At 42.9% G+C, this 26,025-nt stretch overlaps 2 protein-coding genes across 2 annotated transcripts in view; both read right to left on the bottom strand.

The window, feature by feature from the left end:
- Positions 1-1,722: 1,722 nt before the first annotated feature.
- On the bottom strand, positions 1,723-15,993 carry LOC310796688 (fat storage-inducing transmembrane protein 1-like; the record flags this gene model as incomplete). The annotated part of the gene is made up of 2 exons (XM_083658934.1): positions 1,723-2,395; positions 15,815-15,993. The coding sequence occupies 2 exons, from the start codon at positions 15,991-15,993 to the stop codon at positions 1,723-1,725; spliced, it is 852 nt and encodes a 283-aa protein (XP_083515060.1).
- A 9,212-nt stretch (positions 15,994-25,205) lies between these two features.
- LOC310797146 (NLR family CARD domain-containing protein 3-like) overlaps positions 25,206-26,025 on the bottom strand; it is a 64,452-nt gene continuing 63,632 nt past the window's right edge. Inside the window, exon 7 of the mRNA XM_083659456.1 lies at positions 25,206-26,025. This exon is cut by the window's right edge and continues 261 nt beyond it. Coding sequence (XP_083515582.1) covers positions 25,742-26,025 — 284 coding nt within the window. The 3' untranslated portion in view covers positions 25,206-25,741.

Below are 26,025 nucleotides of genomic sequence, written 5' to 3' on the forward strand. Positions count from 1 at the left end.
CACAGAATCCTCCAAAGTTTGACAAGATTGAGGACATGGCGATGCTGACGTTCCTTCATGAGCCCGCTGTGCTGTTCAACCTCAAAGAGCGTTACGCAGCATGGATGATCTATGTGAGTACAATGTAGTAAAATATGCAATATTTAAAAAGAAAAGAAAAAAAACTACACGGGAGCCCCAGTGGTGTGCGGATCCATTATTTCTCTTCTACAAGCCATCAAATAACAATAATGATCGTTTTAAACTATTCATCGACACTATCGATTGCTGCTACTGAAATAATGAGAAATGTACCTGCCCCTGTATCTTATTGCCCCTGTATCTTATTGCCCCTGTATCTTATTGCCCCTGTATCTTATTGCCCCTGTATCTTATTGCCCCTGTATCTTATTGCCCCTGCTGTACTTTGCATGGTTTCCTTTCTGCGCTTCTCAGACCTACTCTGGGCTGTTCTGTGTGACGATCAACCCCTACAAGTGGCTGCCAGTCTATATATTATATATCCTGCCCTGGAGACGTTTTCTCAATAAAACTGATTTAGGAGGAAAATGGCCTTCAGTCTGCATTTCTTATTACTGGAAAGTGGCAGGCAGTTTAAATAACGTGTTGACTAGTGTTTAAATAACGTGTTGATTGGTCTTTAAATAACGTGTTGACTAGTGTTTAAATAACGTGTTGACTAGTTTAAATAACGTGTTGACTAGTGTTTAAATAACGTGTTGACTAGTGTTTAAATAACGTGTTGACTAGTTTAAATAACGTGTTGACTAGTGTTTAAATAACGTGTTGACTAGTGTTTAAATAACGTGTTGACTAGTTTAAATAACGTGTTGACTAGTGTTTAAATAACGTGTTGACTAGTGTTTAAATAACGTGTTGACTAGTTTAAATAACGTGTTGACTAGTGTTTAAATAACGTGTTGACTGGTGTTTAGAATTTTAGGCACCACCAAGTTATGAAGAATGTTGATTAGCCACATGTTCTTCTCAAAGGGGCAGCATCTTTTGAAATGTCTCCAGGTGGTGTCGCTCAAACTCTGATCAGGCTCATAGAAGACACTGACCGAGAGACATGGATGTGTTCATGCATCAGCCATACTGTTTGTCCATCTTATTCTTTTACTTCTCGTTCATGTTTCCCATCAAAGTATTGGACTGCGATCGTTTTTCATCAGTCTTTCAAACATCGACCTTATCTGTTAAATAACTGTCCATCTTTGTATCTTTTAAATCTGTCTGATGCCAGTATTCCTCGATTAACAGTGTTCCTGGAATTCTCCAGCCTGGGTTCTTCTTGAGATATTTAGTCTCTAGGTCTACTACATCTTTCAAAGCTGTCTCGTCATGTGGACAACCAGCAGAAACACCTGCCACTGAGTAAAACCTTGGAGGACTAAGAGCATGGGTAAACAATGTTATGATGCACAGATGAATTTGTGAAAGTCCACCCGTCTCTGTCCATTTGTTCAACACAAGGTGACTGCTGTGAATATAAGCATTATCAATTCTTACACACTGCGTGCCTAGTTTAAGACACATTGAAAACTGCAAAACTTCACACATCTTGATGGCATCTTAAACTTCTTGATGGCATCTTAACCAATGAAGGAAAATATGTCCTCAGTTCATCTTTGTAATAGTTTTATTAGATCCATCATTGTATCTGAGTAAAACGTTCCTCTATTGCATCTCAATTGATTTCTGTGATCCGTTCAGTTCATGTCACTGATCTCGGCTCGCCTCCCCATCCCCCTCAGTTCCGGTGCCGCTCTTGGTGTTGAGCAGCCCCAGTCCGGGACGACCGGGGCAGTACCAGCTGGCACCCAGCCGGTAAAAGCCCTGGTACAGGCCCCTCCAGCTGAGGCACCCGAGAGCGCCCCCCAGCAGCTGTGTGGGGAACTGAGGGAAGTAAGCCAAGAGACAGAGCAGCAGAAACACCCAGAGGCCCAGCAAGAGGACGCAGAACAGGAAGAGGATGCGGAGAGGCGCGTCCGCCGTCCCGCCCAGACTCAGGTACGGGCCGAACACGGCCGTCTCCTCGGCCAGCAGCAGGCAGCAGAGACAGAGGAGGAAGACGTCTTGTGAGACCTCGTAGCCCCTCCACAGCATCCCGGCCCTCAGGCACTCGGACTTGCTGTCCCCTTCCCGCAGCAGCAGGAGAGACTGGCCGCCGGCGTCCTCCAGCGGGGCGGCTAACGGTTCGTAGCAGCATCCCGTGGCGTTCTCCATCAGGTCCAGGAGCCGGCGGAAAGCCAGCCACAGCCCGCCGGCCGCCCCGAGCCGGGAGAGGTGACGCAGGGAGAGGGAGATGGAGCGACGGATGGAGAAGGAGAGGAGGAAGACGAAGGAGCCCACGAAGAGGCACGTCCAGCCCCAGCCCGAGCGCAGGAACATCCTGGGTGTATAGGAGAGGAGGGTAGAGGAGAAAAGATGAAAGAACAGTTAGGCCATGTTCACATTACAGACAAATCCGATTTGCTGCTAAAGTTATTAAAGGAACACTCTGCCCATTTTCAACCAGCTTTGTATCATTAGTAGTCAGAAAACTGTAAACAGTTTTGAAGTCTGTCATTTAATTTGACAGTTATTGAGTGTTAAAGTGTGGACCAGTGACATCACTGGTCCACACTAACTCAAATTAATAACTCAGTAACTCAAATCAACTCTCAATAACTGTCAAACATTCTGTCATTCATCTAGTTTGACAGTTATTGAGAGTTGATTTGAGTTAATGAGTTATTAATTTGAGTTAGTGTGGACCAGTGATGTCACTGGTCCACACTAACTCAAATTAGCGGGATCTCGTGTTCAACTTTTTTTAACCAAATTCTGTTTTTTCTCTCTCTATCACTCTGCCTAGGTCTCTCGCCCACAGGAAACCCAGGGTAAAAAAGTTAAATCGCTGCTGTAAAACATCATGAATCTGATGTGTGTGTGTGTGTGTGTGTGTGTGGTGGGGGGGGGGGGATCTCTGAAATGTGCAGTTGAACAGTTCAGAACCAGCTCAGAAAGTCCCTGAAAACGTGTAATGGTAGAAAAAAAATAACATGCAGATAATCTTTTATGTATAATAAATAACGTCAATTGATAAACTAAGTTAAAATCATACTAAGGTCAGGTGGTTTCATGACATGCAATCTTTCTTTATTTGACACTATTTTAATCTTAAAGATCTTTTTGGGGTATAGATAGATAGATAGATAGATAATTTTTTATTTCTGTGTCATGCACCACATTCAAGGTGCCCAGCCCGTCTGGGCTTACAAGACACAAATCATTCAAGTTCAACAATACAAACAAATCAACAAACAAGCTACAAAATGCTCAAACATAAAGAAGACAGAGTTATATATTCAGATGAACAGCTTCTCCATTCTGAGATTCCAAGCCCTCCCAATAAACCTAGCCATACTGAAGACTTCATCTCTGAACAACCATTCCAACTTCGCATCATCTCCTGACCAAAATAGTTCCGGTTTCTTATTTTGCATTAACTGAAATAGAGATAATCTTGGTTCCTCATATAGCGTACAATGAAACAAAAAATGAAATTCATCTTCCACAACACCTAATTCACATACAGTACAAAGTCTCTCCTCCTCAGCAATAGAATTGAACCTGCCAACCTCAATAGCCAAAGGGAGGGTACCCGTTCTCAACTGGGCACATAAAGATCTTCTGGATCTATCCAGGGGTAAAGTAACATAGGGTTCTATATTATATTATGCTTTATTGACAGATGTAAAGTGTGAGAGAGACACAGAAGGGTGTGGGAGAGAAAGAGAGAGAGTAGAACACAGCAAATGATCACAGGCCGGATTTGAACCGGGGTCACTGCAGAAAAGACTGAGCCTGACATGGTAACCACTCAACTGACTGAGCCACAGAGGAACCCCTGCTAGGTGTCATTTTAAATGTATTACTTCATTCAACAGCCAATCAGTAAACAAATCCTCAAACAAACTGCTAGCTGATGTAAGAGTCTAGTCAGTCTCTGACTCTAGCTCAGTCAGATAAACAGCTTCTCACTCGTTCAATTCCAACCTACTTCCCTCTTTATGCTCTGTGTTGTTGTCAGTCTGAACCCAGTGTGTAGAATTCAGAAAATTAACTCCAAACAGCTCATAGCTCAGCAGGTTGAGTCACTGTGTCTGTGTTGCTACCTGACGGGTGGGTTATTGGTTCAATTTCCGATGGAGGAGACATATTACAGCACTGCCCGTATATTTTACGTCACCAGCTGTTTACGCCTAGCGGCGCACTTTAATATGCTCAAATTAATTAGAAGTGTAATAAAAACTAAAAGAAGATTGTTATGCCTATTTCCACTTTTATTCAAATACAAATAAATTATGGATGGAAGACAAAAAAGCACAAGTTAAAGGAAAATAACAAAGAATGTGATGAAATCACCTGACTTCAGTGTAAATATAATTTAACTTAATTGATTATTTAGTGTTATTATAAAAAATATATATATGATTATCGGCACTGTCCTTGGAGCTGGAATAGCCATATGCATGTTAAGAATTCAATATTTTTTTCTACCTTTACAGGTTTTCAGGGACTTTCTGAACTGATTCTGATAAACTGCACAGTTCAGAGATCGCCCCCCCCCCCCCCACACACACATCAGATTTATGATGTTTTACAGCAGAGATTTAACTTTTGTACCCTGGGTTTCCTGTGGGCGAGAGACCTAGGCAGAGTGATAGAGAGAGCCAGAAAAAACTGAATTTGGTTAAAAAAAGTTCAACCTGCCTCTGCCTGTCTCACACACAGGTTGAACTTTTTACAGCGGGATCTCGTGTTCAACTTTTTTTAACCAAATTCTGTTTTTTCTCTCTCTCTCTATCACTCTGCCTATGTCTCTCGCCCACAGGAAACCCAGGGTAAAAAAGTTAAATCGCTGCTGTAAAACATCATGAATCTGATGTTTGTGTGTGTGTGTGGGGGGGGGGGGGGGGGGGGGGGGATCTCTGAACTGTGCAGTTGAACAGTTCAGAACCAGCTCAGAAAGTCCCTGAAAACCTGTAATGGTAGAAAAAAAAATAACATGCAGATAATCTTTTATGTATAATAAATAACATCAATTGATAAACTAAGTTAAAATCATACTAAGGTCAGGTGGTTTCATGACATGCAATCTTTCTTTATTTGACACTATTTTAATCTTAAAGATCTTTTTGGGTATATTATGCTTTATTGACAGATGTAAAGTGTGAGAGAGACACAGAAGGGTGAGGGAGAGAAAGAGAGAGAGTAGAACAAGCAGCAAATGATCACAGGCCGGATTTGAACCGGGGTCACTGCAGAAAAGACTGAACCTTACATGGTACAGACTCACCTCACTGAGCCACCGAGGAACCCCTGTTAAGTGTAATTTTAAATGTATTACTTCATTCAACAGCCAATCAGTAAACAAATCCTCAAACAAACTGCTAGCTGATGTAGGAGTCTAGTCAGTCTCTGACTCTAGTTCAGTCAGATAAACAGCTTCTCACTCGTTCAATTCCAACCTACTTCACTCTTTATGCTTTGTGTTGTTGTCAGTCTGAACACAGTGTGTAGAATTCAGAAAATGAACTCCAAACAGCTCATAGCTCAGCAGGTTGAGTCACTGTGTCTGTGTTGCTACCTGACGGGTGGGTTATTGGTTTGATTCCTGATGGAGGAGACATATTACAGCACCGCCCGTATATTTTACGTCACCAGCTGTTTACGCCTAGCGGCCCACTTTAATATGCTCAAATTAATTAGAAGTGTAATAAAAACTAAAAGAAGATTGTTATGCCTATTTCCACTTTTATTCAAATACAAATAAATTATGGATGGAAGACAAAAAAGCACAAGTTAAAGGAAAATAACAAAGAATGTGATGAAAGCACCTGACTTTAGTGTAAATATAATTTAACTTATTTATTATTTAGTGTTATTATAAAATATATATATATGATTATCTGCACTGTCCTTGGAGCTGGAATAGCCTCATGCATGTTAAAAATTCAATATTTTTTTCTACCATTACAGGTTTTCAGGGACTTTCTGAACTGATTCTGATAAACTACACAGTTCAGAGACCCCCCCCCCCCCCACACACACACACACACATCAGATTTATGATGTTTTACAGCAGAGATTTAACTTTTTTACCCTGGGTTTCCTGTGGGCGAGAGACATAGGCAGAGTGATAGAGAGAGCGAGAAAAAACAGAATTTGGTTAAAAAAAGTTCAACCTGCCTCTGCCTGTCTCACACACAGGTTGAACTTTTTACAGCGGGAGCTCGTGTTCAACTTTTTTTAACCAAATTCTGTTTTTTCTCTCTCACTCTATCACTCTGCCTAGGTCTCTCGCCCACAGGAAACCCAGGGTAAAAAAGTTAAATCGCTGCTGTAAAACATCATGAATCTGATGTTTGTGTGCATGTGTGTGTGGGGGAGGGATCTCTGAACTGTGCATTTTATCAGAACCAGCTCAGAAAGTCCCTGAAAACTTGTAATGGTAGAAAAAAAAAGAACATGCAGATAATCTTTTATGTATAATAAATAACATCAATTCATAAACTAAGTTAAAATCATACTAAGGTCAGGTGGTTTCATGACATGCAATCTTTCTTTATTTGACACTATTTTAATCTTAAAGATCTTTTTGGGGTATATTATGCTTTATTGACAGATGTAAAGTGTGAGAGAGACACAGAAGGGTGAGGGAGAGAAAGAGAGAGAGTAGAACATGCAGCAAATGATCACAGGCCGGATTTGAACCGGGGTCACTGCAGAAAAGACTGAGCCTTACATGGTACACACTCAACTCACTGAGCCACTGAGGAACCCCTGCTAGGTGTAATTTTAAATGTATTACTTCATTCAACAGCCAATCAGTAAACAAATCCTCAAACAAACTGCTAGCTGATGTAGGAGTCTAGTCAGTCTCTGACTCGAGCTCAGTCAGATAAACAGCTTCTCACCCGTTTAATTCCAACCTACTTCACTCTTTATGCTCTGTGTTGTTGTCAGTGTGAACACAGTGTGTAGAATTCAGAAAATGAACTCCAAACAGCTCATAGCTCAGCAGGTTGAGTCCCTGTGTCTGTGTTGCTACCTGACAGGTGGGTTATTGGTTCGATTCCCGACACACCTAGAGGCCCACTTTAATATGCTCAAATGAACTACAAGTGTAATAAAAACTAAAAAAAGAATGTTATGCCTATTTCCACTTTTATTCAAATACAAATAAATTATGGATGGAAGACAAAAAAGCACAAGTTAAAGGAAAATAACATAAAGAATGTGATGAAAGCACCTGACTTTAGTGTAAATATAATTTAACTTAATTTATTATTTAGTGTTATTATAAAAAATATATATATATTATCTGCACTGTCCTTGGAGCTGGAATAGCCTTATGCATGTTAGAAATTCAATATTTTTTTCTACCATTAACACATTCAGTGCCAAGGACGTCTGTGGACGTCCTAAAAAAAAGTAACGTTCAGTGCCAAGGACGTCTGTGGACGTCCTAAAATCATAATTCATATTATTCCATAATTCTTCTGTTTAAGGTCGTACCCAGCCAGTGAGCATGAATCCCTTCAAGGGATCACACGGCGCCACCTTAAAAATCACATCGCAGCTGCGCAGTGCAGCCACGTTAAAACCTTGCGACGCTCAGAGCCTCTTTGTAGAGTAGGTTGGTCAGTAGCAGTAGCATTAGCAGTATCCGTAGCAGAAGAAGAGAATAGATTTATAGCATTTAGTAGCATTTAGTAGCATAGCGATTTTAGATTAGTTTGTGAGATTGTGTAGTGAGTGGATTCGAGTGCTTGGTGTGAGGTGAGTGCGTGCGTGGGTGGGTTGTGTCGGGTGTGTCTGAGTGTGCTAGCGAGTGTGCCTGTGTTAGATTTAGCAGTTAGCATTTAGCGTTAGTTAGGTCAGGGTAGATAGCATCTGTGTAAAAAAAAACAAAAAAACAAAAAAAAATTGTCTGTGTGTCTCTGTCTGTCTGTCTGTCTTGTGTGTCTGTTTTGTTAGACTAGCGTTAGTGTTAGACTAGCGTTAGACTAGCATTAGTCTTAGATTAGCGTTAGTGTACAGTTAGACTAGCGTTAGTTAGTTTAGCTGCCATGCCCAAGGCCAGGCGTAAGCGTGGTGGGCCGCTCCCAGGGCCTGGGCAGCTCACACTGCAACAGGCTCTCAGCCGTGCTGTTCGGGAGAGAGATCTCCCTGAAACAGACACGGATGAGCCCGAGGAGACGGCTTCATCATCTCCTGATGACGCCAGAGATGAGGAATGGCAGCCCCCTGGCCCTGGACCTAAGAGGCGAACATTGTTGGACGAGGCGGCTTCCAGAGGTTAGAACCTACATATAGGCTATAGATAGCCTACTTTATTGATCCTTTACAGGAAACTATTACTACTAAAGCTGTAAATGCCAGACGATTGTATGCATAGATGACTTCTCGATTGTTGACAAAAATGTGATATTGTAAGTTCTGATATTGTAAGTCGATTTGAATAAAAGCGTCTGCCAAATGCCGTAATGTAATGTAATGTCTAATAATAAAAAGAAGCAGGAGAAAAATAGAGGAGGTAAAAATGTAAAAAATAAAATAAACACACCCACACACCTTTTATTATTCATCAATTTATTTTCGTCAACACAAAGCTTGGTAAGAATAACGATCCTGCAATTAGTTAGCATACTAATAATACCATGTAAAATATTCAATTTCAGAGTTGGAGCACAGCTCGGAGGAAGAAGACGACGACGTCACACGTCCCCCCAGCGTCACACGTCGTGCGCGCTTGAGCTCCAGTGATGGTGAGATGAAGGCCATTTTAGAATTACAATTATTCATCTGATATTGAAAACAAACTTTTTTTCCTTCAAGAAATGTCAATATATTTTTATAAACTCACTTTTACTATACAGAAGAGGAGGAGGAGGAGGAGGAGGAGGAGGAGGAGGAGGAGGAGGAGGAGGAGGAAGAAGAGCAGCATCTGCCGGCATCTTCAAGCAAAAGAGGTGAGAAGATTATTGGATTTTGTCAAAAAGACAGCTTGTTTACATATCACAATTGTCTGAAGAAAAACCTTTTATTTCATTGTTTTCAGCGGGCAAGTCTCGTCCCTCCCTGGATCCTCCGAGCTGGCGGGATATGGCTGACTGGAGCCCCAAAACGCTGCCATTCACCGCAGTGCCAGGTCCCAGTGCGGCAGCATCACTGCAGTCCGACAAGCCTGTCGACTTTGTGGAACTGTTCCTTTGTGACGAGCTCATGTTGCTGATTGTTGATCAGACCAACAAGTACGCTGAACAGTGTATTGCTGTCATAGAGGAGCTGCGTCTGCCATACTCCAGGGTAAACGCCTGGCAACCGCTGACCCTGGTGGAGCTGAAGCGGTTTCTGGGATTGCTTTTCCTTACTGGCATCGTCAAGAAGCCGAGTTGGGCCGAGTATTGGTCTGTTGATCTGGCGCTTGAAACACCATACTTCGGGAGCACAATGCCACGCAACAGGTTCCAGCTCATTTGGCGGTTTCTCCACTTCAGCGACAATCGGGAGGTCGATGGCAGCGACCGGCTCCACAAGGTCCGTCTTGTCCTTGATCTGCTCCTCTCCAAATTCAAGGAGCTGTACCAGCCGTCACAAAACATCTCGGTGGATGAAGGGATGCTGCACTTTCGAGGACGACTACGTTTCCGTGTTTACAATCCTGCCAAACCCACCAAGTATGGAATCAAGAGCTACATACTGTGTGATTCAGCCAATGGTTACTGCTACGCCATGAAGCCATACTGTGGAACTCACAGTACCCTGCAGGACACTGTGCGCTTCCTCATTGCCGGCCTTGAGGGTTTTGGCTATCGCTTGTGGATGGACAACTTCTATAACAGCGAGTCAATGTGTCGTCTTCTCCTCGGCCTCCAGATCCACTCAGCTGGCACACTCCGTGTGAACAGGGGAGAACCGCCGTCCATCCGCGAGGTAACCACGTCTGACCTGGCAGTAGGTGAACAACGCGCTCGTCACAATGACACAGTGATGGTCCTGGCATGGCGAGACAAACGCATCGTCCGGATGATTTCGACGTTCCACCAGGATGAGATGACAACTGTGGCGGTGAGACAAAAAGGAAACAGTGAGAGAGTCCCCCAGAGGAAGCCAGCATGCGTGGTGGAGTACAACCAGTACATGAGTGGTGTGGATCGCCTGGACCAGAAGATCTCCTATTACCCCTTCATCAGGAAGACTGCAAAATGGAGCTCTAAGTTCGTCATGTACCTGATGCAGATCGCAATGAGCAATGCTTTCATTGTGTACAGGGCACGCAACCCAACGACCAGCTGCAGAACCCTAAAAGACTTCATCCTGTCTGTGCTCAAGTCCTGGACCGCAGATCCCCCTCCTCCTCCAGCCCCTCCCCAACCTCCTCTTCCAGGAAGAGCACCAGCCCACCCACGCAAAAGGTCCGCTTCAGCGAGGCTGGATGTGGACTTCGCGGGGCACGTGCCACTGCCAGTGGCAGACCCAGCCACCAAAACAATATATCGAAAATGTGCGCACTGCGCAGCCAAGGGACTCCGAAAAGAGACCAAGTACGTTTGCCCTGGCTGTGACCACGTACCTCTCTGCCTCTACCCGTGCTACTTTGAGTATCACTCACAGTGATACTTTCCCCGACCCCCCCCCCCCACCCCCGCTTCAGCCAGTGATGCAGTGTTTAGTTTAGTTTAGTTAGTGTCAACGAGTGTGTGGGCAGTCCATCAAGCTTTAGTATGTTTATTTGCTTTGACAGTTGAAAAGTAGAGACACTGGAGAGAAAGCTGTAGCGGGATTCAGTCCTTCAAGACTACAGTAACGTTACCTCCAAACACAAACTGCCTGCTGTCTGACTGTTGTCAAGCCGTCCAATAGCAGTGTCATTACTGTAACAAGAATAGTAGCAGTTGTAACACAGTAATAGCATCAGTCATGTGTATGCCTTTTTTTCATAAAATGTGTTGGTTCTTTTGAGAAAAAAAAAAAAAAAAAAAGCTGGAATCAAATATTTGTAGAAAATAAATGGAAGATTCTTTTCACATACTTGTTGTTATTGACTTGAGTTGAGTTTCCAACCTTTCGTTTGAGGTATTGCATTTTGTTCAACTCTAAGCAGAATTTATTCTGTGGGCTATTATGAAAATACTATGCATAAAAATGTGTTTTATTTGGAAACTACTTTGAAGGTTTTTTTGAAGAAAAGAATACACTGCATGAAATGTTGTGGTGGAATATTTGATTGTTACACACCAAATGAAAGCTTAGGAAGTGTACTTTCATCATCAAAAAAAAAAAAGTTGATATCATGTTTCTTTATGGAGAGATGGCCTGCAACATACACCTTGATGCCATAAAAAGCAGCGTCTTGAAGTTGGACTAAGCGGTGTTCAAATATTTGTAAAAAATAAATGAAACATTCTTTTTACATACTTTTCCCCCAAGGTAAAGTAGACATTCCAACCTTTCATTTAGGAATAGCATTTTATCAAGCAGAATTCATTCTGTGGGCTATTATGAAAATACTATGCATAAAAATGTGTTTTATTTGGAAACTACTTTGAAGGTTTTTTTGAAGAAAAGAATACACTGCATGAAATGTTGTGGTGGAATATTTGATTGTTACACACCAAATGAAAGCTTAGGAAGTGTACTTTCATCATCAAAAAAAAAAAAGTTGATATCATGTTTCTTTATGGAGAGATGGCCTGCAACATACACCTTGATGCCATAAAAAGCAGCGTCTTGAAGTTGGACTAAGCGGTGTTCAAATATTTGTAAAAAATCAATGAAACATTCTTTTTACATACTTTTTCCCCCAAGGTAAAGTAGACATTCCAACCTTTCATTTAGGTATAGCATTTTATCACACTTGAAGCAGAATTCATTCTGTGACCTTTGTTTACATAAAAGTGTGTTTATCTCGGAAAGTAAAAAAAAACAGCAGAAAACCCTTGAAAGTGCTCTTCCTGCAGAGGCTGTCATTTCATAATGGAACTGTCTAGAAACAAAATTTCTTCTTTGAGAGAAGCAGGAGTGTCCAATGTTTCATTTGAGTCCAGTCCTGTCAATATACCCCTAATAGAAAAAATTCTATAGCTGTTTTCAACTGAATGGAAGTGAACCTGGCACAGGCTCCAGACAATTTTACTGAAGCGCTGTGGCACTCAATGTGTTAAAGGTTTTCAGGGACTTTCTGAACTGGTTCTGATAAACTGCACAGTGTGTGTGTGTGTGTGTGTGTGTGTGTGTGTGTGTGTGTGTGTGTGTGTGTGTGTGTGTGTGTGTGTGTGTGTGTGTGAGACAGACAGTAACTTCTAAAGGCTGAGGTATCAGATTCAGACACGGGCCGCCTGCAAACGAGGAGTTGTTGTGTGTGAAGCCAAGGAATTTACAGCATCTACCTTTCATCTACACAGGTGGGCCTGCTGTGTGTGTGTGTGTGTGTGTGTGTGTGTGTGTGTGTGTGTGTGTGTGTGTGTGTGTGTGTGTGTGTGTGTGTGTGTGTGTGCGTGTTCTTGAGTGTGAATTTTTTGTGTGTATGTGGGCGATAGCTCTGTGTGTGTGTGTGTGTGTGTGTGTGTGTGTGTGTGTGTGTGTGTCGGGTGTGTGTGTGTCGGGTGTGTGTGTGCGTGCACGTGCAGTGGCAGAGAGGTAGACAGATGAGTCACAACAATGATCCAGGAAGCCATGATCCAGACACTCTCCAGACAGTGTGTGTGTGTGTGTGTGTGTGTGTGTGTGTGTGTGTGTGTGTGTGTGTGTGTGTGTGTGTGTGTGTGTGTGTGTGTGTGTGTGTGTGTGTGTGTGTGTGTGTGTGTGTGTGTGTGTGTGTGTGTGTGTGTGTGTGTGTGTGTGTGTTTGTTCATGTGATGACTTTTAATGGCAACAAACTCTGCTGGCTAAGAAAACACATTTGACACAATCTGCGTAGTGTAGTAGTGTAGTAGTGTAGTATGTGTAGTAGTGTAGTATGTGTAGTAGTGTAGTATGTGTAGTAGTGTAGTATGTGAAGCAGTGGAGGAAAATCAAAGTGACATCCTGACTGTGTGAAGTTTACATTTGGAAGTTGACATTTTCCCCAAACATTTTTGTAATCCATTCTGAGCCTATGTGATTTGTTTTTTTTTTAAATACAAACATTACAGACTCAAACCTAGCTTGGTGTCACTGGAACATCACTGATGATGTCATGGACATCATGATGTCCAGTGACATCACAATTGCTCGAGTGACCATGACATCATCGAGTGCTCGAGTGACATCACTGATGATGTCATAGACATTGTGACATCATTACTGATCAAAATCAAAAGAATCCATTGGCAAAGACCACAGAATCGTTTTTTTTCATTGAATTTATTTTGTTAGTTAAATTTCTATAGCAGGTGAGGGAACACAACGGTCATCTTGAGCATAGTTTTCAGAAGTCACAGTGTTTTAGACATTTTGACAAAAAGACAATGAAGGAGTTTGGGCCAAGAGGAAAGGTCAAAACACACCTTCTCCTTCATGCTCCTGCAAGTGCACCATTCACTCCAAAAACTAAACCCCTCCCTCCCCGTCCCACAACCCCCCTCTCCAAAATGCAAACAGAACAAAACAAAAAAACAAACTCGGCAACAAATAGATATATTTATATATAATATATATTTACTCTTTAAAAATAGAACTTCAGTCTAGTGACTAACATCTGTACAAACTACAAAAATAAAAATTTAATATAAATAATTTATATGGCATGACATTAACAATTTGTTTGAAATAAACTACAAAAGCGATGCAGGTGCCCCCTCTCTGCCCCTCCGTGCCACTGTCATGTCCTGTAAATGCTGCTTTGCTCTTGTTTTGTTGTATTCTTCAACACTGCTTAACATTTCTCTTATGTCTCATTTACAAAAGAAACCAAAAGCTGCCACTTAAGGAAAAACAAAAAAACACAAACACAAAAGTAAACAAACAAACACAAAAGTAATCAAACAAACAAAAGTAATAGAAAACAAACAAACGAAAGATCTGGAAGGTTTTCCCTGCATTTTAACCTGGCAGTGATGTGACCAATACTGAGGCAAAAGGAAAGAGAAAGACAGGAACAACAGAGAATGTAAGGTGGATTATATGAGCTGCATACTGACAAGAAGAGTGAGACATGAAAAAGTGAAAGGAGGCAAGGTGAAGCACTAAAAGTGAAGCTGTGTGATGTCATCGATGCACAAACGACCTTGTCAATAATTGCATCCTAAAGCCGCAGCAAGGAAACAAAAAGAAACAAAACAAAACAAAAACAAACAAACAAAAGAAAAGAAAAGAAAAGAAAAAGCCCTCCCTTTGCATTGGATTGGATCATTCCCTTTGAAAACACACTGGGCTGAACGACACTATGAACGTCACCCAATGTAGAGCTTCAAAAAACTGCAGAAGAAAAACACAAACCTCATCATCACAGCTCCTTCAAGTAATAAAAAAAAAACTGCAGAGGACATTGAAGACAATTCCGACAACGATATCATAATTATGACATCTGATTTAGCTGAGGTGCCGTGACACTCTGTGAGCCAGAGAGCCTCTGCCGGCAAGATGGCCGACTGCTGACACATTGAAATATTCAGATGACGGCGATCACTAACAAACTGACGATGGCAGCATCTGAACATGCTGCGCGGACTGGACAAGACAACAATATGGCGTAAACAAAATGGCATATTGACCCCCAAGCTTCAACATAATACTGTGCTCTGAGCGCTGTGATGACCAGATACATGATGAAGGCACAACGGTTAGTGTGAAGAAAACACTGAGTGTCTACTGCGTATTCCTCGGCTTGCTCGTGTTTTTTTACAGTGCAAAACGCTGACAGAGAAAGTGTATGTGTATATCTCGAATACAACAGAGCGTGTGCGAGACACAGCTCTCACTGGCAGTGTAACAGCTTGTACATGGTTTGAACTTCTGAAGTATAGTGACTTGACTGGAGGGGAGGGGGTACTGCATCTTAAGTAACGTTACACATTTGTTGGTGAAACGCAACGTTCCAAGTTAGCTTGGTTTCACGCTTTTAATTTGAAGGCCGAAACGGGAAATGGTTTGAGTAGATTGAATTGACACTGGTCGCGATATTTTTTTTGGGATGATGGCGAAGGCTATGCGAAGGCATAACCCGCCCCCTCTCTGCCTCTGATTGGCCTAGCGTCAAACTTCCATCCAAACACATGACCACAGACTGTAGTAAGAGATGTAATGCAGGATAGCCAAGCGAATGTGTTTGGATGGAAGTTTGACGCTAGGCCAATCAGAGGCAGAGAGGGGCGGGTTATGCCTTCGTATAGCCTTCGCCATCATCCAAAAAAAAACATCGCACACTGGTCTGCCAATTCTATCATTTCACACGTACCATTTCCCTTCTTCGCCTTCAAATTAAAAGTGTAACAATGACACGTTTGCCTGTGAAGCCTCGACCTGTTTGGATTATAACAACGTTAGAGAAAACAGCCATGCAGTTTTATACTAATTTATTGCCAAATGCTTTGGGAAACCACTTCATCAAGCTTGGTCAGAAAAGGTCTATTCAATGGAAACAGCACCAGTGCGACCTGTCGGTGCGATGCTACCTTCAAGAATGAGGACGTCTGAAACAAGTTATTTTTTAATCACCTATATTAAAATGAGATACCTAAATTAAACAATCATCTAGTTAGGTAACTAGATGATATTAAGCTTCCTTGCATTACAGACACAACCTTTGTCTCAGGAAGTAAACAGGAAGTAGCCTCACCTGTAGAGGAAGTGGGTCCTCTTGGCAAAGATGCTGTACTGGGACACCCAGAGGCTTAGTGCCGGCCCAAACACCACCAACGCCGACAGCAACAGGTGGAAGTGGCGCCGGAACGCGGTGTTACCCAGGAGCCGGGCCGCCAGGTCCGTCACCACCACCAGCATTGTGTTGAGGAACATCTGGACCCAGAACCACCACTGATGGGATCTGGACTCAACTTCTCTGAGACAGAGTCAATGAAAATAGACTGCTGTTGTCTCTGAATGCAGCAGTGTACCGTGTTTCATGTGAAGAAGCTGTAATCCACTGTAGAAGGTACTTGAAATGGCCGTTCTAGCTGTGGATGATCTTTCCTGCATGGGACAATTCAGCATACACTTAGAATCCTAGAGACACGGCGTCAGTACCGAGCAAAAGACAACCGCTCTAGACACACTCCAGTCCTTTTGAAGACTGGGCTGCGTTGCTGGAATGTAAGAAAAAAAAAAAGGGGTCCTGAAATTATTTGACCGAAATCCAGATCTGCTGACTGCGTGGAGAAAATGGGTGAAGTCCACTGCGGTCATTCAGTTAGCTGCTAGCTGTTAGCTGCTAGAGTAGAGTGTGCATGGCGTGAAGGAAGTGACAGCTGGCTTCAAGCATTCCACAGACTCCAGGAGTCACAAATGTGCACACTGTAAAATCCCCACAGCCAGATTCCTCTTCCAATGTGTCGGTGGAGCCAAGCTCCAGTAGATCTAGTATCTGCTTGTGTCTGTTCAGCACAGCTCCAGTAGATCTAGTATCTGCTTGTGTCAGTGCAGCACAGCTCCAGTAGATCTAGTATCTGCTTGTGTCTGTTCAGCACAGCTCCAGTAGATCTAGTATCTGCTTGTGTCAGTGCAGCACAGCTCCAGTAGATCTAGTATCTGCTTGTGTCAGTGCAGCACAGCTCCAGTAGATCTAGTATCTGCTTGTGTCTGTTCAGCACAGCTCCAGTAGATCTAGTATCTGCTTGTGTCAGTGCAGCACAGCTCCAGTAGATCTAGTATCTGCTTGTATCAGTGCAGCACAGCTCCAGTAGATCTAGTATCTGCTTGTGTCAGTGCAGCACAGCTCCAGTAGATCTAGTATCTGCTTGTGTCGGTGCAGCACAGCTCCAGTAGATCTAGTATCTGCTTGTGTCGGTGCAGCACAGCTCCAGTAGATCTAGTATCTGCTTGTGTCAGTGCAGCACAGCTCCAGTAGATCTAGTATCTGCTTGGTGTATGTTTAGTTCAAGCTCAATATCCAAGATTCATCAAACATCCAATCCCTTCTGCTTGTTGCTGGGTTAAGGATCCAGTTTTAGCTTTTCCATGCATTTGTCAAATATCAAGTGAAGGTTGTTGCCTCAGTCTCGTCTGCTTCGATGCTAATCTCCCAATGTAACCGGTCCTGATCCAATATGTTCTTGTTGCTTGGCTGTGGCTCAGCCCGTTTGGATTTGACACGCAGTGAAGAATGCCAGCAATCCCCCAGAACTCCGTGAACTTGTTGCTTTGCTGCAAAAATGTGGAGTTGAGCTCATACCCGCGGTCTTCTCTGACCTTGTGTTGTGGCTTCCTGTTCCCGTCCTGTCGAGGGGCCGATTGTCACTGACCAGCCCTGTATTTCTTGTGTAGGAGCACAATGGCCGCCTCTGTATTGCAGTCAGCATTGGCTGCCGTTAGCAGATCTGGTATATTACCTTGAGAGACTTCTGTCCAGCAGCGCTAAAGCTATGACGCCTCCCCTCCCTCACACCCCCTCCGCTCCCTCACACCCCCTCCCCTCCCTCACACCCCCTCCGCTCCCTCACACCCCCTCCCCTCCCTCACACCCCCTCCCCTCCCTCACACCCCCTCCCCTCCCCTCCCTCACACCCCCTCCCCTCCACAGTAACTCTAGTTCCCCAGTCTCTTCTCTCTCTCATTCACATCCACCCTCCCCAAATGATGTTGTCACCTTCCATGCATCTCTTGGGCCTAGGAGGTGTCACATTGATCCTACTGAGAAGATCACAGGTCACAGAAAGGCTGAACTAGAGACACTGAAGTCTTGTACTTAACTTTTGCTAGACTATTATATATATATATATATATATATATATATATATATATATATATATATATATATATATATATATATATATATATATATATATATATGTTATTATTTATATTTTTATATATATTATTATATTAGACTACCATTGTGAGCTGGGATTAAATTGAGTAGTGCTGAAAAGTCACACATTTAAAGGGTCAAGGATGATGCCAAAATTGCACGCATCAACTGTAAAAGTCAGGCGTGTGTGTGGGGTGTGTGTCTGTGTGTGTGTGTGTGTGTGTGTGTGTGTGTGGTGTGTGTCTGTGTGTGTGGTGTGTGTGTGTGTGTGTCTGTGTGTGTGTCTGTGTGTGTGTGTGTGTGTGGGGTGTGTGTCTGTGTGTGTGTGGTGTGTGTGTGCATGTGGTGTGTCTGTGTGTGTGTGTGTGTGGTGTGTGTCTGTGTGTGTGGTGTGTGTGTGTGTGTGTCTGTGTGTGTGTGCGCGTGGTGTGTGTGTGTGTGTGTGACTGTGTGTGTGTGGGGTGTGTGTCTGTGTGTGTGTGTGTGTGTGTGTGTGTGTGTGTGTGTGTGTGTGTGTGTGTGTGTGTGTGTGTGTGTGTGTGTGTGTGTGTCTGTGTGTGTGTGTGTGTGTGTGTGTCTGTGTGCGCGTGGTGTCTGTCTGTGGGGTGTGTGTGTGTGTGGGGTGTGTGTCTGTGTATGTGTGGTGTGTGTGTGTGTGTGTGTGTGTGTGTGTGTGTGTGTGTGTGTGTGTGTGTGTGTGTGTGTGTGTGTGTGTGTGTATGTGTGGTGTGTGTGTGTGTGTCTGTGTGCGCGTGGTGTGTGTCTGTGGTGTGGGGTGTATTAATAGCAGTAACCTCTGGACTGTATCTGTGCTGAGACTCAGCTGCTGAGAAAGTCTGTCTCTGTCAATCAATGAACTGTCCTGCTCACCCCCACCACACACACGCACGCGCACACACACACACACACACACACACACACACACACACACACACACACACACACACACACACACACAACCCCTTATCTATGTCCTGCCTGTCACTTTTCTTCTTCTTGTCTAAGCGACTTCAACATATTTCTTATGAAAACACGATGGATTCTTGCTTTAAATCCAGTTAGAAGAGGTTGAGATGTAGATAAATAAGTTGAGGAAGAAACGTTGGAGAAGGCTTTTTTTGTTGAGGTCTTGAGACATTGGATGTGTAATTGAATAGTAGGAATGTGATCCTAACAGCGGGCATACCAGCGTTAATCACTGTGCCTCCCATGCTCCCTCTGTCCTGACATCCTTCATCCATGTCATTTGTATCTGTGGGACGTCTTTCTGACCCAACTGAACTCTGATCCACCTCAGGCGCTTTCAGCTGTGAACCTGTCTGTCCTCTGTCCTGAAATAAAAGTTGACCTGGTTTCCAAATGGTACGTGTCTCTCTCCTCTCTTTCCAGCTGACAAATCCATCCCAGTCCCATGTGTACTAGACAATAGACATTGTATGCATGACAGAAAAGTGATGTCATTTTCTGAACTCATCAGACTGTTCTAAGCTGTTCTGTTATTTGCCCACTTGGTCGTTCTATCATCTGTGCATCTGTGTCAGAAAATGACCTCATCTCTGTCCTGACTAACCTGTACCAAGTTCTGTCAGATTCTTTTCCAGACTGTGGAACCACTGCTGAACATGTCTGTATATTAGGCATTGAACATTGTGGAAGGCCTTACATGTTTCCCCTTTGTTGTTCATTTCGTATTTTGTACTGTGCTGTTTTTTTACTGTGATATGGATCTCCCTGGGTCTGAAATAAAGAATTGAATTGAATTGAATTGAATATCCACATTACTGATTATTATTTATTTCCTGACAATATTGTCGCAATATCAACATTGAGGTATTTATTTGGTCAAAAAACCAGGCCCTGTCCTGTCCCTGTTAAATATAGACGAATAAAAAAAGAGAGTTTAGTCACATGACAGGTATCTTTAGACTATTTAGATGTAATGCATACTTTGCGGTCAACCCCCCTTCCTCAGACCACACCTCCTCTTTTTTTAAACCTCTGCCTTCATTGTGATCTCATTGTGTGACTGCATCTGACACAGTGGTGACTGGTGATGATGTGATGTTGACAGAAGGACAGACAAACACCTGGCAATGTGCCAGAAGACTTCTATCATCTTGGTCCCCACTCCTCTTGCCTACTTTTATTTCCCTTAATAATGATTCTGACTTTCTTATGAAGATGTATTGTTATAGGTATAGGCATTAATGCTGTACCTGGCCTGTGAGTGATCCCGTATACAATTTGGTGTTAGGAGAATTTCTCACTTGAACTGAGTCAATGGGTCCCTAGACATGAAAAATCACAGAGGTGCTCGTCGGCCACAGTGTCACGAATGACGCTATGGCCAAATCAAATATGGCTGCCATCGGCTGTGATGAAAATCTAGCTTTTTTGTTTCTGAGAGTATATACACATCTAATACCTCCATTCCCACTGATTATGGTCTGCAGAATTCATTTCTGATATTGTTATCATCATTCTGGGTGATTTTGACTTTGAAAGGTCATGGTCATTTTGCTATTCTGAAGACCTTGGCGATAACTTGGCCATCTTTAGCAGTCAATCAATCAATCAGATTTATTTATAGAGCACATTTAAACATGACACATATCAACCAAAGTGCTGTACATAGGGTAGATACACAGGAGCCTCTGATCGGCTGACCTGAGGGCTCTAGTGTTGGAGTAGGGGGATAGGAGGTCTGAGATGTAGGAGGGGGGCTGGTTGTTGAGTGCTTTGAATACAAACAGGAGAACCTTGAAATCTATTCTGTAGCGTACTGGAAGCCAGTGAAGGGAGGCAAGGACAGGAGTTATGTGGTCTCTTTTGCGGGTTCCGATCAAGAGTCTGGCAGCGGCGTTCTGTACTAAGTGCAGACTGGCAGTAGTAACAGGTACAATAACTCAATATAGCTATAGCAATATGTAGCAGCATCACGTTATGGGGCGACAGGCGGGAGGACAAATAAGCAGGAGGAATATCTCTCTGCTTCTATGTAAGAGTTAACTGGATGCACCAGGATTAGTGTTGGGGGTAACTCATTACAAAAGTAACATATTACATGTAATATATTACTTTTAGCAGTAACTCAGTAATATAACTTATTACTTATAGGATTTCAATAATATTATACCAGTTACTTTGTCGAGTAACTCAAGTTACAAATTGAGTTACGTTTGATTAAATCAAACCACATATTTCAAAAAGATATCATTTCCTAATCAAACTGTGTTTTTTTATGCAAATAACCACTATAGATGACAATAACAAAGGAAAAGAATAACATTTAGAATTTGTTTACACTGATTTCGAGGCCGTTGAAATTATTTTTCGGGATGGTTCCGGGGCGGCGATGTCATTCTGCTGCTGCTGTTGTTTTGTTGAAAGTAATGCAAAAGTAGTGTAATAAGTAACGAGTTACTCTACACAGAAAGTAATATTGTAAAGTAACTTATTACTTTCAAATGAAAGTAACTAGTGATATGTAGTATATTACATTTTGAAAGTAACTTGCCCAACACTGACCAGGACAATAAGCTCACAATAAAAGACGTTTGTTCTCAAAGTTACAATACCACCAGGACCAGACGCACAGCCTCCACCTTACTCACTCTGGAACACTGAAGACTGTAAATGCTGACATCCTTTAAGGCCATGTTCAGACTAGGAGGCCAAATCTGATTTGTGAACTTTAGTGAGCTATTAATGACTTTATCCAGATTGGTTTTATGAGTCTGGATGCTCCAAGTCTGATTTGTGTCACTTGTCCCAAACCACATATGGGTCCAATCTGCTTTCGACTGATGTGACTTCAGTGCGGACGCGCAGATCCACCAAATCTGATTTGAACGTCACTCGCAACTCGTCATCAAATGCTTCTGCACTGACGCCCACGTCGTTACCATAACAACCCATGCAGATAGGCTGTTTAGGTCTGGACACACAGATCCGACTTGAGAATCAGATTTGTGGCAGTGCGGACACACTCGATTTGGGAAACCAATCAAGATAATGATGATTAATGACTTTATCAGCAAATCAGATTTGCCTGTAATGTGAACACGGCCTAAGACGCTGACTGCTCACTGACAGTGAATTGCAGACAATGCAATTGTGCAGACAATGTTGCATCCCGCGCTGCCCTCTTTACACATAAGCCTACATTTAACAGTTACATTAACAACAGGATTGTCCTTCAGTCTTTCCATCTTCACTAATGTTTCTTCTTTGGTAACTGCTGCTTCATTTGACTTTTTGATTCCACATCTGCTCTAAACATGAAGACACTTTGTTGTGTTTTAGGAGGGAAATCGTCTCAGTTCAGGGGCGTAGTGGAGGCTAAAGAAACGCAGGTAAACACAGTTTACCCACCTCTTTCAAATGAGGCAGAGTTTACTCACCTATTTCAGATCAACTCTATAACTTAATGAGGGGAAACAAGGTGGATAAACTACCCACCTTGGCTAGTTTACCCACCTCTGTATTGACCAATACACACCTGTCTCAGTTATGTCATTTATTTTCATATTTTCTCCAGCAGCTTTGATACACTTCCTGGAATTAATATAGAAGAAACACTTTATTGATTCATGGAATGAAAAACTTTATTGCTCTTTTTAAAGCACAAAAATGTTTGGCTTCACATCACATGCTGGTAAAAGATTCAATCTTTCTATGCATATAGTCACTTAATCATCAACACAATCAATTTGTGAAACCAGCATGTCAGCACTGTGGAGGAAAACAATGTGCATTACATTTGTGGTTCACTTTTCTTAACAAAGTTACAAAGTGTTGGGAACAAAATCAACATATTAACAACTATTCTGCCATAGTAAAGATGTTTTGCTGTCTCCATTAACTCATTCAGTGCCAGCCACTTTTGGAGAACGGATGCTCCCAGTGCCAGAGTTTTCAGAGCGTTTTCAGTGATTTCTCGAGGCCCACAGAATATTGTGTGATATTACTATGTAAACACCGAACACGCACAAGAACGAGCTGGCTCTATTGTATCATCAGCAAAAAAAAGTTTATTGATACCATTTTCCGTTCTTTAGTTATGAGCCGGAGAAGATAGGTTGTTTTCAGCGTTTTCAGGCTTTTCAAATTATTAGCTGAGATAATCCGCCTTTTGTGAAATGCAGCATTTCAAGCACATTCACTGAGTCTGAAGATAATATTTTCTGATGTAGTGACGTAGTTGTTGTGTGATGCCCTGCGTGCACCACCCCCCTCCCCCCCTCCCCCCGTAAACTCCTCCCCACACTGCACACAGCCTCACGCAACCATTATATTTTCGGAGTGCTGCGTTTGTGTGCTGCTGTCGGCTCTCAGCGCCACAGCAGGGAAGAGCCAACCCGGATTGCTGAATGGTTTGGCGTCAGGGGCTGCTTTCCTGTCTGCTAATCGGGTGGAGAAACTATACAGACAGACAGACAGACAGACAGGGACAGAGGGGCTCAGTTGTGAGCGCGGATTGACTCCTGTTCGGAGCCAATGTCAGCTCCCGCGACAGAGCAAATGGCTCTGGGAGCATGCATCGGGTTGTCTTTGATCCACGGCTTTTAGGCTGTTTCTCGGACCTGTCTCTAATCTGGACTGCACCGAGCAAGCACTGTCGCCACCTAATGAGTCCGTAAAATAGGTTATACACCTCCAATAGCTACTATAGTTGTACAGGAGCTGCGGAAGGCTTTGATCGACGTCCCACCGTCAAAAAACGCATTGGACGTCGAAGGACGTCCGTGGCATTCTACGTCACTATTTAATTGGACGTCGAAGGACGTCCATGGCATTCAATGAGTTAAGGCCCATGCAGTGAAGAGAAACAACAGAAAATATTACAGCAACAATACAAATAGCCAGAGATGGAAAAGTACACACATTCTTTACTTAAGTAGAAGTACAGTTACTTGTGTAAAAAAGACTCTGGTAAAAGTAAAAGTACGGATTCAACTTGTTTACTCAAGTAAAAAAAGGGGGGGGGGGGAATACAGCCTCTGAAATGTAGCCTACTAAGTATATAAAAGTATATAAAGTATTTCTGCAAAGCTATAGCAAACCTCACATAATATTAATATAATTCAGACTATTAAACTTAAAAGATCCCCTCCAAACACATTTTAAGATGTAGGCCTATATTAAAAAAAAACTGTACTTTGATTAATAATTTGTGTCTGATATGGTTTGTCCACAAAAAACTTCAATAGGCGATCATTTAAATCCTTAAAATAACATCTACTTTGTCTCCCTCATTACATTGCATCATTGATGTGATGTGTCTGTTACAGGTTTAGCCTGTCACTTTAAATAGGCTACATTATTTTCACGTTGGCACTTTATAGAATTCAATTAAACGTCAAGGGTGTTTTATTTTGAAAGTTGTGACAGGAAGTGGAGTTGTTCACGTTGGTTAGCTTGACCATGAACATACAGCGCCTCCGCCATTTTGGCCCAAAAGGAGACTAGTGAACCCTGTCTGTCTATGGTAAAAACAGCATCCAGTAAAACATCCCGCCTACAAAGTACAGTAGCTACAGAAATTCTTTTTCAACTTCAAATTAATCTTCCCGGTCAAAATGCATTGTGCTGCTGCTGCTGCTGCTGCTGCTGCTGTTGTTTTAGGGGCCAAGATGGCGGCGGTGCTGCTTTAGCGCTACCGCAGCGCCTCTAGCGGCTGTTTCTAAAAATGCATCACACCCATGCAATACACACTCTTTCCTTCCACCCTCTTTGGCTTGATACAGAAGGGGAACGCACGCGGATGTTTCTGCAGGCACTAGCGGGAAAGCTGGGAGAGCAGCGCGAGACAAAGTGAGTGAGACAAACAAACGTTACATGTTTTCGTCTGTTGTGCTTTATACTGAAGTCACGAGCCTGCTTTGAAAATGTAATGAGAAGTAGATATTTGTGTTCAAATGTAGGGAGTAAAAGTACAAAGCTGTCAGAAATATAAAATACTCAGTAAAGTACAGAAACCTTTAGTAAGAATAGTAAATATTTCAGCCTTAAACATCCATTCCAACTTCTGGCCATCATCTGCCCAGATTTCATCAAACAAGGGAATCACTCTCACACACACACACACACACACACACACACACACACACACACACACACACACACACACACACACACACACACACACACACACACACACACACACACACTCAGTCACTCACTCACTCACTCACTCACTCACTCACTCACTCACACACACACACACACACACACACACACACACACACACAGTGTCCCTGAATATAAAATCTTCTGCTGACAGTGACTGTTGGTTAAAGTGTATTTACAGTAACAAACACACACGCCCACAATAAGGTGTGTGTGTGTCAGAGACACGCCCACATTAAGGTGTGTGTGTGTGTCAGAGACACGCCCACATTAAGGTGTGTGTGTGTGTCAGAGACACACCCACATTAAGGTGTGTGTGTGTCAGAGACACGCCCACATTAAGGTGTGTGTGTGTCAGAGACACGCCCACATTAAGTTGTGTGTGTGTGTCAGAGACACGCCCACACTAAGGTGTGTGTGTGTGTGTGTGTCAGAGACACGCCCACATTAAGGTGTGTGTGTCAGAGACACTCACAAGTCTCAAGTCTCTTATGGACGAGTGTTCTTCTATCATCTGCTGGATGTCATCTGGTCACAGTCACAGTCGCGCACACATACACACACACACACACACTGACACACACACACGATAAGATGGTTGTGTGTGTGATGCTGTACAGAGTGAAGCATCATGTCAGCAGCTGTGTTTGGTCACAGTGTGTTTCTCTCTCACTCTATCTGACACAGAGACACTGAGTTACCAGGGCCTAACATAAACCCAGGGTACAGAGCTTCAGTGAATGAAGTTTGGAAGGTGTACAGGTGAGTCAGTGTGTCAGAGGAAACTGTGTAGAAGGACAGAGAGCCAGCAGGCCAGTCGAGAAACACTGCGACTCTGTTAGAGTCAGAGGAGGGGAGAGGTATGTGTGTGTCTCTGTTATTGTGCCAGGCAGTGTAATGATCATCAGTGCAGTACAGACTCCAGGACTTTTCATTCCTTCCAAGCACACAGT

Source organism: Poromitra crassiceps (genome assembly GCF_964638095.1).
Source record: "Poromitra crassiceps genome assembly, chromosome: 23".
NCBI lineage: Eukaryota > Metazoa > Chordata > Actinopteri > Beryciformes > Melamphaidae > Poromitra > Poromitra crassiceps.